We start from the raw sequence: 13,113 nt of genomic DNA on the forward strand, positions 1-13,113 counted from the left end.
AATCACAATATGGACTGGAAATGCGGGTGAAGAAAAATATAAAAACACCTGTGAAAATACACGAGAAATGTAAGGAAAAAGAGTCAGGATTTTCCAGCAAGGCTAGAACTAATATTAAGGTTCCTGAAAGCCATATTAATCATTAAAGCCTTTTCTGCTTAATGGAAAATAACATGGTAGATTATTTTCTGGCCATGTAATCCATCCGTAAGTGTACATGCCTAAATTACTTTGCCGGTTGATGACTTTTTCCTTAATCTGTCTTAGTCTGAAAAATTTTGACCAGTCTGTTTTTTAGAAATGGTATATCCATTAATGATAGAACAAAATATTAAATATCAATTAAAATACAATTACCAATATGGTGTGCCAATGAAAGACTTCCGTTTGGCAATTGTAGCTGTTATCTGTGCAGATACTCCAAAATCAGCTATTAAAAAAAATGAGAAACATTTAGGAAACTGACAGACAATAAAATTGTTTAAGGCAACATAAGAAGAAACTTTTAAAAGTTATTTTTATTAAGTTAATTTCACAGCAATACGGGATATTCTCAAACATCACATTACAAATTTTAACTTTAATGGACTAGCATTAAAATATCACAAAGTAGTGAATACATATCACAGCCAAATAGATTCCTGTATATTCCCATATAAATCAAGTAACAACAAAGGTCAAGATCAAATAATTTTGATGAGAAAGTTATAGCTGAGAATGTAAATTGCCAGACTTATTAATATTGTAATTTCTAATTCTCAGGACTAGAAATCCAAGGAATATCACTGGAAGGGATCTTTAAGAGACATTATATTCCATTCACTTTCTCCATACCTGTGAATGACATCAGATAAACCAGTAAGTCTACTTGTAGCTTGAAAAGACATCCAATCAGAATATCCCCAAACTTAAGAATACATTTAGTACCAATATCAGTCCCTATCAGGAGATTATTTTTATGTATGATTTGTTACTATTCTTTAAGATAAATATTTGGAGATCTAATATTTTCTATTTTACTAATGATGACTTCTAAATCCTTCTCAAGTAAGACATAAATAGTATGTCTTTGAGTGAGGCACATAACACTGGCACAAAATATTAAACTGCTGATAAAAACTTAACTAAAAAGAACAGGACATATCTTTTCTGCTTTTCCCATATGTAGAAGCCACGCAGGAAATTTTTATTACGTTATTTCTAGATACATGTTCTTAAATCTGATTAATCTCACAGGTTATAGTCCAAAATAGTTGTATCTATATTTTTATAAAATACTTCTTTTTAATTTGGGTTTACCTAATAGACATCGTTTAAAATAACTGGTATTTGTTATTAACTATTTCATTTAATACTAACAAATATGACTTTGTTCATAAAACTATAATGAACATTTGTTGTCTTAAACTTCCAAAATAAGTCATTATTTAGGTTTTGAACTCTATTTTAATTGAAAATTTAACAACCTAAAGTTATAAGTTACTGTTTGAAATAAAGCAACATTCAGCATCTAAATTACATTCTTAAATAAGTAATGCTGTTTTTTATTTTAAAAGCTTTATGTAAAGAATAAAGTGTTTTTGGAGTTACTGATTTTTTTATATTTGTCTTCTTTTTTGGTTACAAGGTAATTCTGTACAGATTTCTTACTATTATAGAAGTCCCATTCCTGGGTTTAGGGGTGAAAGACTTCAGAAGGATATTCTTTCACAGTATCTTTACAACAAATCTGTCTCATGTGAAGGACAGACTTTATCCCTGTTTAAGGGAAGTGGATACAGAGAGGCGACGGCACGGCAACGAGATTTCCATCTAAAAATACATAGATGCCGTCTTAGGAGAGGGAAAACCTGGTCCTACAAAGGAAAACATAAACTTCACTACATTTTAGAATAGAGTTGTGCATGTGACAAAATTCCAATTTACTTACCCAATTTCACATGACCATTATCCGTTAACAGAATGTTAGCTCCCTTTAAAGTAACAATATTTTAGTTAAAGTAGGAAATAGATATTTTATCGGACAGCACATATATACTAAATATACATATTTAAAATAATCACAGCCTTAGACCTAGAAATACTTAAAGTGTGCTTAATTAAAATGTTATATCATTAGAGTCACAGGTAAATCTACTGTCCACTTTTTAGGCAATTTGACTATCCTTATTAAATGTTCTGCCTTGCAAAAAAGCTGCTACTAACATAGTATGAATGTTAATATAAAAGTGATATATGTTTTCATCAAAATGTTATTTCCTCGTTGATCAGACACTATTACTACACTAAAATGTAACCTTACAAAGCATTTTCAACTGTTTACATTACACTTTAAACTTGATTATTCTTGCCTGCGTTTTTGTGTGTGGTTTTCTTTTTCTTTTTTTTTTTAAGAACCTCCCTTTCTAGGAACTCACCATCAATTGAACAGGGTTGGTATATGAGACTGTACCTTAGTACACGCTGCTTAGTACATGAGGTTGTCTACCCTAATGTGCCTTGCCAAGCGCTTAGGCCCATCCAGTATATAAACAACTAGCCACAGGCCCACACAATTAAAATGTCACTCGTCTGCATGATTTGGCTGCATTTTAGCCACTTTTGCTTCTTTTTTTTTTTTTTTTTTTTTTGAGACGGAGTCTCGCCAGGCTGGAGTGCAGTGGCGTGATCTCAGCTCACTGCAAGCTCCGCCTCCCGGGTTCACGCCATTCTCCCGCCTCAGCCTCCCAAGTAGCTGGGACTACAGGCGCCCGCCACCACACCCGGCTAGTTTTTTGTATTTTTAGTAGAGACGGGGTTTCACCATGTTAGCCAGGATAGTCTCGATCTCCTGACCTCGTGATCCACCCGCCTCGGCCTCCCAAAGTGCTGGGATTACAGGCTTGAGCCACCGCGCCCGGCCCACTTTTGCTTCTTGACCTAAGCTCAAAGAAGATAATGATGACTTCATCTTCAATAAGCTCAAAGCTTTTGGAAGAGGTAGAAATACTATATCCCAAAGGTATTGTGGACTCTTTGGTCCAAGGTGCCATCAATCATGTAAGTATGGGTTTGGTGGAAAAAATACTGGGAATCCTCCTACTCTCAACCAACGTGAGGAAGAAACAGTAGAAGACTAGTTCAGGAGAGAGGGCATTGGGGAGAAAGAAAAAGGCTCCCAAACTCCAAATGTCACCAGTGAAGCTGAGCTGAACCCACCCACTGATACTACTGTAGCTCTACGGAATAGTGGGGGAAGAAGAAAAAGGAAAGAGACTAGGAGCAGGGATTTCAACTTGATCTAGTCCCTAGCCATCTAAGACTTCTGTCAGAGGCTTCAGTTTGGCCTTTCTCCAGCTCAGACTAACTTTCTTAAGTTATAGCTTATATCATGTCACTTGTACATCATGGCCGTCCTCTCCTCCCTCCCTTCCCTCCCTGAGAGGCCACTAGTAGTCAAGTGCTATTTTAAGCTCTGGGGTTACAGTAATACATAAGTTTCAGTTCCCATGGAGTTTACATCCAAGTAGGGGAAAAAAACTAAAAACAAATATATATTTATCATCTATCTATGAATGAATGAACCAACAAATGATTCAAAGTCAGGCAGAGATAATTACTCTGAAGACAGGGCAGGGAAGGCCTCTCCAAAGGCAGTAATACATGAGCAGAGATCTGGGTGAAGTAAGCGTACAGAGCCACGCCAAACTCTGGGAGAAGACTATTTCAGGAAAGGAGGAGGAAATTTGAAGACCTGGGGCTAGAATGAGCTCAACATATTCCAAGATTGGCAAGTTTAGTGTGGCTGGAAAAGAATGAGTAAAACAGAGACAAGTGGAGTGTAAGATGAGGTCACAGGGAAATGCATGGGTCAGATCACGGTATAACCTTGTAGGTCATGGTAAAGGCATCTGAACTTTATACTGAGTATTATGGGAAACGAATGGTGGTTTATAAGCAGGAGAGTGACAAGATATGGTTGAAAAGGTCCCTTTGGTCGCCAAGTGGAAAAGTGACTACAAAACTACTAAGAATGGGAGCATTGAGACCACTCAGAAGGCTATTACAGAAGACCACATGATATAGTATTATGGTGGCTTAGACAGGAGTAGAAATGGTGGTGATGGCTCAAATCAACCCAATTAGGCCCACACTCTGAAGTCTAGCACACAAGTCCTCGCATAATGGAACACCAAACTACCCAACCAGTCCCATCTCTAATTAGTCTCACACACTCTCTTCTCTTCAATAATATAGTACAGTTTTTATGTTCTCTGAAATGGCCCACACTTTCTAACTTCTGTACCTGCTCACATTGTTTTCTCTGCTTGAAATGTACTCCAACTTCCATTTCTGGCAAAAATCTATCAATCCTCCCAGATCATCTACATGCCAATGACACAGAACCTTTCTTGAGCTACTCATCTTCCTGTGAGCTCTTCTACCTTTGAACTCCAAAAGCTCTTTGGTTATGTCTTTTAAGTGGCTTACAAAAAAAATACCTTCAAACGAGGGATCTCAGCAGGTTATCTGTGAGTCCACTGAAATTTCATGGAAAATTTGAAGACGTGCACGTAAGGGCATTTTCTCAGAAGACAGTTCATGGTTTATCATCAGAGACCCAGAGAGCAATAAGATTTGCCCCAGCCTCTATCCTCAAAAAAGGTTAAAAATCTTTATGTTAGAGAAAATGTTCGAAAACAAAAGAGGAAGAGAGAAATAGGAGGAAGGATGAACAAAGAAAAAGGGACAAGAAAAATAAGTGAAAGAAACAAATCTAAACTGGGGAGATGGCAGTATCCTTAGAAATATGCTGAGGATTCCTACCATAGCACCTGCTGTACCACTGAGCTAACCCCAGCACATCTAGAGCACCTGCTCTCCTCTGCCAGCTAAATAAATAAAAGACTATGAGAAGGCAGGACACGGTGGCTCACACTTGTAATCCCAGCATTTTTAGGAGGCCGAGGTGGGAGGATCACCTGAGGTCAGGAGATTGAGACCAGCCTGGCCAACATGGTGAAATCTTGTCTTTACTAAAAATATGAAAATTAGCCAAGCATGGTGGCAGGTAGCTGTAATCCCAGCTACTCGGGAGGCTGAGGCAGGAGAATCACTTGAACCCGGGAGGGGGAGGTTGCAGTGAGCCAACATCGCGCCACTGCACTCCAGCCTGGGCAACAGAGCGATAATCTATCTCAAAAAAAAAAAAAAAAAGAAAAGAAAAGAAAAGAAGACTATGAGAAAATGTTAAAGGTCAGTTTATCCATTTTGATGCATGACTAAGACTTAGACTTAAGACTGCAAAAGCTCACTGAAATGGTCAAAGTATTAAACTTACTAAAAACTATAACTTGATGAAAGCTATAAACTTACTCTGCATTTTACTAATAACTACAAAGAAGCTAAAATGAGTTATTAAAACATTAATCTACTGAATGATATACTTTAAAAGGGTGAATTTCATGGTATGTTACTTGTACCTCAATAAAGCTGCCATAAAAAATTAAACTATTAAAAGTATCACTCATTTTTATTATGGTAACATTTCAGATAAATCTATCAAATAAAACAATTTTGCCCAAGACAATCTGATCAGAGTATTTAAAAATGAAGAGAGGATTATTATGTTAAAAATATAATGTATACCTTTATATCTCTGTGCATTTTTCCTTTACTGTGAAGATAATACAATCCCTGGAGTTTCAAAAAACAGAAAAATAAACAAGATTTTATCACAGAGCACACTTTGGGATTTTATGTGATCAAATGGGTAGTATTCTGTGTATTTTATTTAATCTTTACAGGAGATCTAGAAGTACTCATTAACATATTTTAATGAGATCTTTAAAAAAAGATCAAGAAAATGACTAATTTTTCTAACAAAATTTTCAGTAAATTCTACAAACAGTTTGAAATAACTGTTTTTTTTTTTTTTTTTGAGACGGAGTCTGGCTCTGTCGCCCAGGCTGGAGTGCAGTGGCGCGATCTCGGCTCACTGCAAGCTCCGCCTACCGGGTTCACACCATTCTCCTGCCTCAGCCTCCTGAGTAGCTGGGACTACAGGCGCCCGCCACCGCACCCGGCTAATTTTTTGTATTTTTAGTAGAGACGGGGTTTCACCGTGGTCTTGATCTCCTGACCTTGTGATCCGCCCGCCTCGGCCTCCCAAAGTGCTGGGATTACAGGCGTGAGCCACCGTGCCCGGCTGAAATAACTTTTAAAAAGTATATACCTAATTAGTATCAGAGTGTTTAAATTCCCATGACAGTGCTCAATTTTCTTTGTTATTAAGAGGAAAATATACAATAACAGATCCATAGTGCTCAAATTTTAGGTTATATCATCACATTTAGGCTTTAAAGTATTTATTGGGAAATATAATTTGAGTTCATTGCACAATTTTCAAATGTATTAAAACTCATTTTAAGAGTTTACCAAACTAAAATATTTAGTTCTTACTTTGCTGAACAGGTAATGCACAATAAGTAAAGACTTAGTTTAATGAAAGATGTTATTTCTGAATTAGCACTTGATTTACCTGCAGTGTTTCTCTGCTAACATACGCAATTTGCAGTTCTGACAGAGGTCCAGTTACTGCAAAAGAAGAAAGTTAATACTCATAAAATTAGTCAATGCATGTTTTTCAATATATAATAAAGTTTTGCAAGTTTAAGCAACAGACTTAATATACCTAAACAATTCTACTGAAATGTAAGCTAGGACTACAGGCCTGAATTACTGTCTTACTGTGCCTGGCTCCAGTTTTTGCCTTTTTTTTTTTTTGAGACAGGGTCTCATTATGTCGCCCAGGTTGGAGCGTAGTGGTGCGATAGCAGCTCATTGCAGCCTCGACCTCCTGGGCTCAAGTGATCCTCCCACCTCAGCCTCCTGAGTGGCTGGGGGCACGGGTGCACGCCACCACACCTGGCTAGTTTTTTATTTTTTGCAGAGATGGGGTCTCATTATCTTGCCCAGGCTGGTCTTGAATTTCTGGGCTCAAGCAATCTTCCCGCCTTAGCCTCCTGAAGTGCTGGAATTACAGGTGTGAGCCACTGTGCCCAGCCAAGTTTTTGCTTTTTAAAAATCTGACTTGCTCATCGTTATATCTCTAGTGTGCAGAACAGTGCCTAGCACAGAAAAGCAACCCAATAAATATTTATGGAATGAATGAATGAATGAAGTAGTCACTGAAATTAATTATATTCTCATTTTTATATCTCATTCATCAATATAATCTCTTAAAACATCAAAAGAAAAGATGTCCAACAGGTTTAGCTAGTTTTTATTAAAGCTTTTCAACTGACGTAGAACATGTATTATGACTAGTTTTAAATCAATACTTTTTATAAAAATACTAGCCAGATAGCTATAAAATTAACATATGTTCACTTTAAAAAGTTTCAATCAATAGAAAAGTTTGGAAATTAAAAGTCTCTTCTTCATCCAAAATGTTACTCAACAGTAAGCAATACCAATAGTTTGGTCTATAATCTACCAGATGATTTTAAACAGACATTTTATAAACTTTATGTATCTCAGAAACACATAAGTGGAATCATATTACAACATACAATTCTGAAACCTACTCTTTTCACTTATGATGAACATCTTTACATCAATATACAGGTCTTAATCTTATAAATAATATTTCCTGTGTGTGCATCTGCTAAGTCCCTCCAGAACTCATGCTGAAACTTAATCTCAAAGAGGCAGGACTTTGAGGAGGAGATTAGGTCACGAGTGTTTCTCCCTTGTGAATGAGATTAAGACTCTTAATAAAAGAGATTTCAAGCAGTGTCCACTCTTTTTTGCCCTTCCATCTCTTCTGCCATGTAAGGACACTGTGTGCACTCTATGAGAAACGGGTCTTTGCCTGACACCAAACCTGTTGGCACCTTGATCTTGCACTTCCCAGCCTCCAGAGCTATGAGAAATAAATTTCTGTTGTTTATAAATTAATCAGTCTCAGGCATTTTGGTACAGCAGCACAAACAGAGCATCTGTACACTATAAAATAGTTTTCTTTTTCACTATTAAATCACTTTAGAATAAAGAAATACATTAAGTGGGAGAGACTATCCTAGAAATTGAATTAAATTCCAAAGATAAAAACCTTGGCTAGATAGTAAACTCACATTTACAAAAACTTAACAGATTTGTAAACATGTTTAGTTTGGAATACTTGCAGTATTTCACAATTATGAAAGAGAGAAATCTATTCCACTTAGATTATTTTAAGGACAGGGTTGGGTTTAAATGTCTACGGATAAACCATGTAACTTACTTCTGTGGCTTCCAAGCCCACACACATTCAGTAAGATACAACTCCTTGAGATTTCTGTTTCTATAATACGATAAATAAGATAATCTGAAAACCCCGAAAATAACACTTAGAAGTGAAAGGCAAATTTTTTTTTCAGAAATAATCTTTTCAATTACTAGCTAAGTTTACAAATAGTATGATACCTTCCCAGGAGACAAAAACAAAAACTGAAATGAAAAATAGAAGGTAAAACTGTGAAAGAATATTTTAGCTGTCTCTTAGGGGAAGGTCAATCTTGGTAAGCTAGGGCTTTAGCATTATCCTTTACCCGGTACAGAAGACAAGGACCTAGGTCTGCAGAAGAGCTAAAACAAACACCCATATACAACTAGAACCCTCAGAGGGCTACATCCTCATTAAAGGTGTAGACAAGCACAGAAGATAACTAGGGATTCTGGCTGTCATAGGGATGGAGGAAAAATGCCTCCTCTTAGAATTTGCCACCATAGGCTTCCTTACTCAGGTTGAGCGTTCAAATATATATTGGAAACAATGAGGTCACTAGGATCCCAGAAAAAAAAAAAAAAAAAAAAAACCCAAAAACAAAAAACGAAACTCTGGAAGGACACACCTTCAAATGCCACACAGAATTCCCACCGAAAAACCTCATTAATGATGATCTCAAAATCCAAAATTATAAAATAAGTGAGAAAATAATTAACCATAAAGATATAATGGGTTGTGGAAAGTTGTTAAAGAACAATATTAAATAAACAAACACAAAAAGCTCAATGGAAAATAGATAAAAAATCCTACTATGTTGGAACAATAAAAGGTTCTACTGTTAGTTCTTCAAAGTAAAAGTAAACAAAAGTTAAAGGGGAAACCTCACAAGCACTAGGGTTATTAAAATAACTTTCCCTTCATCAAATAAATTATTCTGTCTATATAATGACAATGTGATAAAACTGAGGCAGGAGAGAAAGACACATAAATGGAGGTATATGTCCTATATGACCGTGCAAGTATACAACACTATAACTAGCCAAAGAGTATTACGCATTGCCATGAAAAGTTATTTGGTGAAAAACTGGGTGCAGCCAAAAGAGTGAACACACAGAAAGATAGGATTTGGGGTTTTGTATATGCATATGAATCCCCAGTATTCATGTATGAGAACCTCCAAGGGTACCTGAAAAATGCCATTTTTTTCCACTAACCCAGTTACTGACCAGTATAAATAAATCAGTATTGACGAATTCACATTACTTTGTTACTTCTACCAGTTAGGTTAAAATGGAATGGTAAGAATCATGACAACCTATTTCTGTAACTAAACTGGTCCTGCTTCTTAATGAAGAAAGCAAAATCAGACACCTAAGACCAATCATATGGATATGTGATGAAATCACTAAACAATCTGAGAATGACTAAAAAAAGGTATTCCTTAAAAACTAAAGATGCAAAAGTAGGAATGAAAACTATAAGAACAAGACACAAAGGAAAAAATAATGGAGGGAGATGTAAAATAGAACTAAATAATTTCTAGACATGAAAATATATGGTAACCAAAAATAAAATCTAATGGATGTTCTAATACAGCTATAAAATCAGTGACCTGGAAGATCGATACGAGTATCTCTAGTGCTCTCCTGAAGGACAAAAAAGTGGTAAATAGGAAATTGAGTTGAAGAGACATGAAGATCTAATGTACATCTAACTAAGATTCTAAAGGAGAGACTGCAGATTGGGGGAGAAAATATTTGAAGACATAACAATTGATAATTGTCCAGATATGATAAAAGAGCAAAACTGAGGTAAGCCTGTTAAGTCCTAAGCAGAAAAAGTAAAAATAAACCCATTCTTAGGCACCAGAAACACCAGAAATTAAGAGAAAAAGACTAAAAGGAATTAGAGATAAGAACAGATTACCTGCAAAGGATCAATAATCAGACTGACAGAAGGTTCTAATAACTATAGAATCTAAAAGACAATGGCCCACCTTCTTCAAAATGCTGAAAGAAAATACCTGTCAACCTAGAAAATACCTATCTATACCCACTTAAATGATCAACAAATAGTGAGGGTCAAACGCTGAGGAAGTTTACCACTAAAATATTGCTGAAAAAACTTCAGGAGGCCGGGCATGGTGGCTCATGCCTGTAATCCTAGCACTTTGGGAGGCTGAGGCAGGCAGATCACAAGATCAAGAGTTCGAGACCAACCTGGCCAATATGGTGAAACTCCATCTCTACTAAAAATATAAAAATTAGCCGGTGTGGTGGCGGGCGCCTGTAGTCCCAGCTACTCGGGAGACTGAGGCAGAAGAATCGCTTGAACCCGGAAGGTGGAGGTTGCAGTGAGCCGAGATCGCGCCACTGCACTCCAGCCTGGGCGACAGAGCAAGACTATGCTTAAAAAAAAAAAAAAAAAGAAACTTCAGGAAAAGGGAAATTAAGCCAATTAGGAAGGGAATCAACAGTAGAGAAAATCACCCAAATTCCAACCAAAAAAAAAGGCAGGGGAATAGCCATTTGAATTTCTAACACAGAAATCACAAGCTTCTAGAAATACTATTTGTTTTGTAATATAAAATAATGCCAAATATCTCTTCATTTTCACTGAAACTTTGAAATCAAAATGACACAAATAAAGAAAAGTTTCTCAAATATTCATTAAAGAACAACTATACTTAATCAAAAGTATCCTAAAAAAGTAACTTTTCATCAAGCAGAAATGTTCTCATACTCCTTTACCTGGTCTTCAAGGCTCTCCCTATCCGACCCCATGCCCACACCGACAGGAGTGATCACACATGAGTCACACCTTCATGTTACTGTACCAAGGCTTCATCTCTGAAAATGCACTTCTTTGTCTTATTATTATTATTATTATTATTATTACTACTTTGAGACGGAGTTTTGTTCTGTTGCCCAGGTTGCAGTCCAATGGTGCGATCTCGGCTCACGGCAACCTCTGCCTCCCAGGTTCAAGCAATTCTCCCCCCGCAGCTTCCTGAGTAGCTGGGATTACAGGTACTCGCCATCATGCCCAGCTAATTTTTGTATTTTTGTAGAAACGGGGTTTCACCATGTTAGCCAGGCTGGTCTTGAACTCCTGACCTCAGGTGATCTACCCGCCTCAGCCTCCCAAAGTGCTGGAATTAAGGGCATGAGTCACTGCACCCGGCCCTTGTCTTTTTTCTACCCAGTTTACCTATCTTTTAAAGACCAATGTAAATAGCTCATTTTCTTTATTAAGCTTTCTAAAATGATTCCAGAAAATCCATCATTTTCTTTTTCCTATTTCAACTGTAATTAGCAGCCCAGTAAAATACTATTATGTCAATATTCAGGTTAAGTAAAACCTATGCCAAGAAGACAAAGTGAAATTAAGTAAAATAGAAACAGTAAAATTCTGGCCCAAATAGTCTTACATGTCTGCTTTAGTGCAATTTGCCCCTCAAATTACTTAAGTGGTCCCACACTAGAAAACAGGAGCCCGAATTCTGTGACAAAATGAGAAAAAAGGTCCAAAATATTTTCTCAGAAAATAGACAGGATTTTATTTTACATTAATCAAAAGCCTAATCTGCAGTTTGTGACAATAATCCACCAACAGAAACAGAAAAGGAAGAAAAACAAAAGGCTGTTTATTTTACTTTACAAATCTCTCTTATATACTCCTTGAATTCCCAGTGAAAAATGTTTTAATTATTTTTTAATTCCTCAGAATCTGGCAGCATCTAAGAGAATAAACATTTAATTGATATTTCTTGAATATATGAGAACAAAATAAATCTTTCTATTATCATTACTCATGTATACACTGGATATTTTACCAGCTTAGCATTCACCAGCAAAGCCCTTGCATTTTTACAGGTCTGAGTTTAAATTTTTGAAATAACTACAATATGCCTCTTCAGAATTAGCAAATAATTCAAATGCATTTAATTTTCCAACTTGTAAATTATAGTAAAGATTCCTCCTTTCTTCCGTATATATCTAAAATACCTTTATATATCCAAACAATATAATGATAAAACATAGCTTGCTTTCCTTAAGATAATGTTGATGTTTTAATATAGTAAATAGCTGTATTTTAAGAAATTCAACCTAATCCCTATAAAAATACAACTTTGGTCTTACCGTGATAAATATCCTGTAAAGAACCACCTCCACAAAACTCCATGCAAATCCAAAGCTTATCTCGCCTATAAAGAGAAAAGAAGCATGTATCATATTTTCATGATTAAAACTGTCTGTGTGAGGTAACAAGTATTTTAAGGTTGTAAGCTGTAACACTGAAAAACAACAAATGCAACGTGTTATCTTTAAAATAACTAATTAATCTTTATGAGTATATGAATTACTTAATATAATGTATTACTATAATCCAACCTGAGGTTTTAAACTTATAATACATCATTTGTTGGATACAAAGTTGTCATCAGGCACATCCAAATAATGAAAATATTTCCCTTTAGTTAAAAACTTCTCCTTCCCAATAGTTTATACATCTACCCAGATTCTTCACAGACAAATGGCAATAAATCTCAAAGTATACTACTTTGCTAGCACTCTCATCAACAAAACAGGCAAAATATAAGTGTTAGCTTCACATTTAGATTCAACAATGATTTTTCCAAAATACTGTTAAAATTTTTCACTCACTTCTCTTTAGATAGCACTTCTCTCTCATACTCAAATTATAAGCTGTTGTAACCATATAGTCATAGGAGAAATAATCAGCAGTGATTTATATAGCCTATTCCTTTGTTCAGTCATTCATTACTTAATCTCTTAAAATGTACCAGGAAATGTACTATTTGTGGTACAGAGATGGGATAGAAAATCTCTGAACTCAGC

General features: G+C 35.9%; 1 protein-coding gene across 2 annotated transcripts in view; it reads right to left on the minus strand.

Moving 5' to 3' along the window:
- The window catches only part of MAP4K3 (mitogen-activated protein kinase kinase kinase kinase 3), a 193,273-nt gene that overhangs the window by 80,147 nt on the left and 100,013 nt on the right, over positions 1-13,113 (minus strand). For both annotated transcript variants that reach the window (XM_025354623.1, XM_025354622.1), the window contains exons 4-8: positions 12,394-12,458; positions 6,521-6,576; positions 5,629-5,676; positions 1,931-1,973; positions 358-430 (exon numbers count right to left, since the gene is read on the minus strand). In XM_025354623.1, the coding sequence (XP_025210408.1) occupies positions 358-430; positions 1,931-1,973; positions 5,629-5,676; positions 6,521-6,576; positions 12,394-12,458 (285 nt within the window). The remainder of the gene's footprint in view (positions 1-357; positions 431-1,930; positions 1,974-5,628; positions 5,677-6,520; positions 6,577-12,393; positions 12,459-13,113) is intronic.

Source organism: Theropithecus gelada, chromosome 13 (assembly GCF_003255815.1).
Source record: "Theropithecus gelada isolate Dixy chromosome 13, Tgel_1.0, whole genome shotgun sequence".
Taxonomy (NCBI): domain Eukaryota; kingdom Metazoa; phylum Chordata; class Mammalia; order Primates; family Cercopithecidae; genus Theropithecus; species Theropithecus gelada.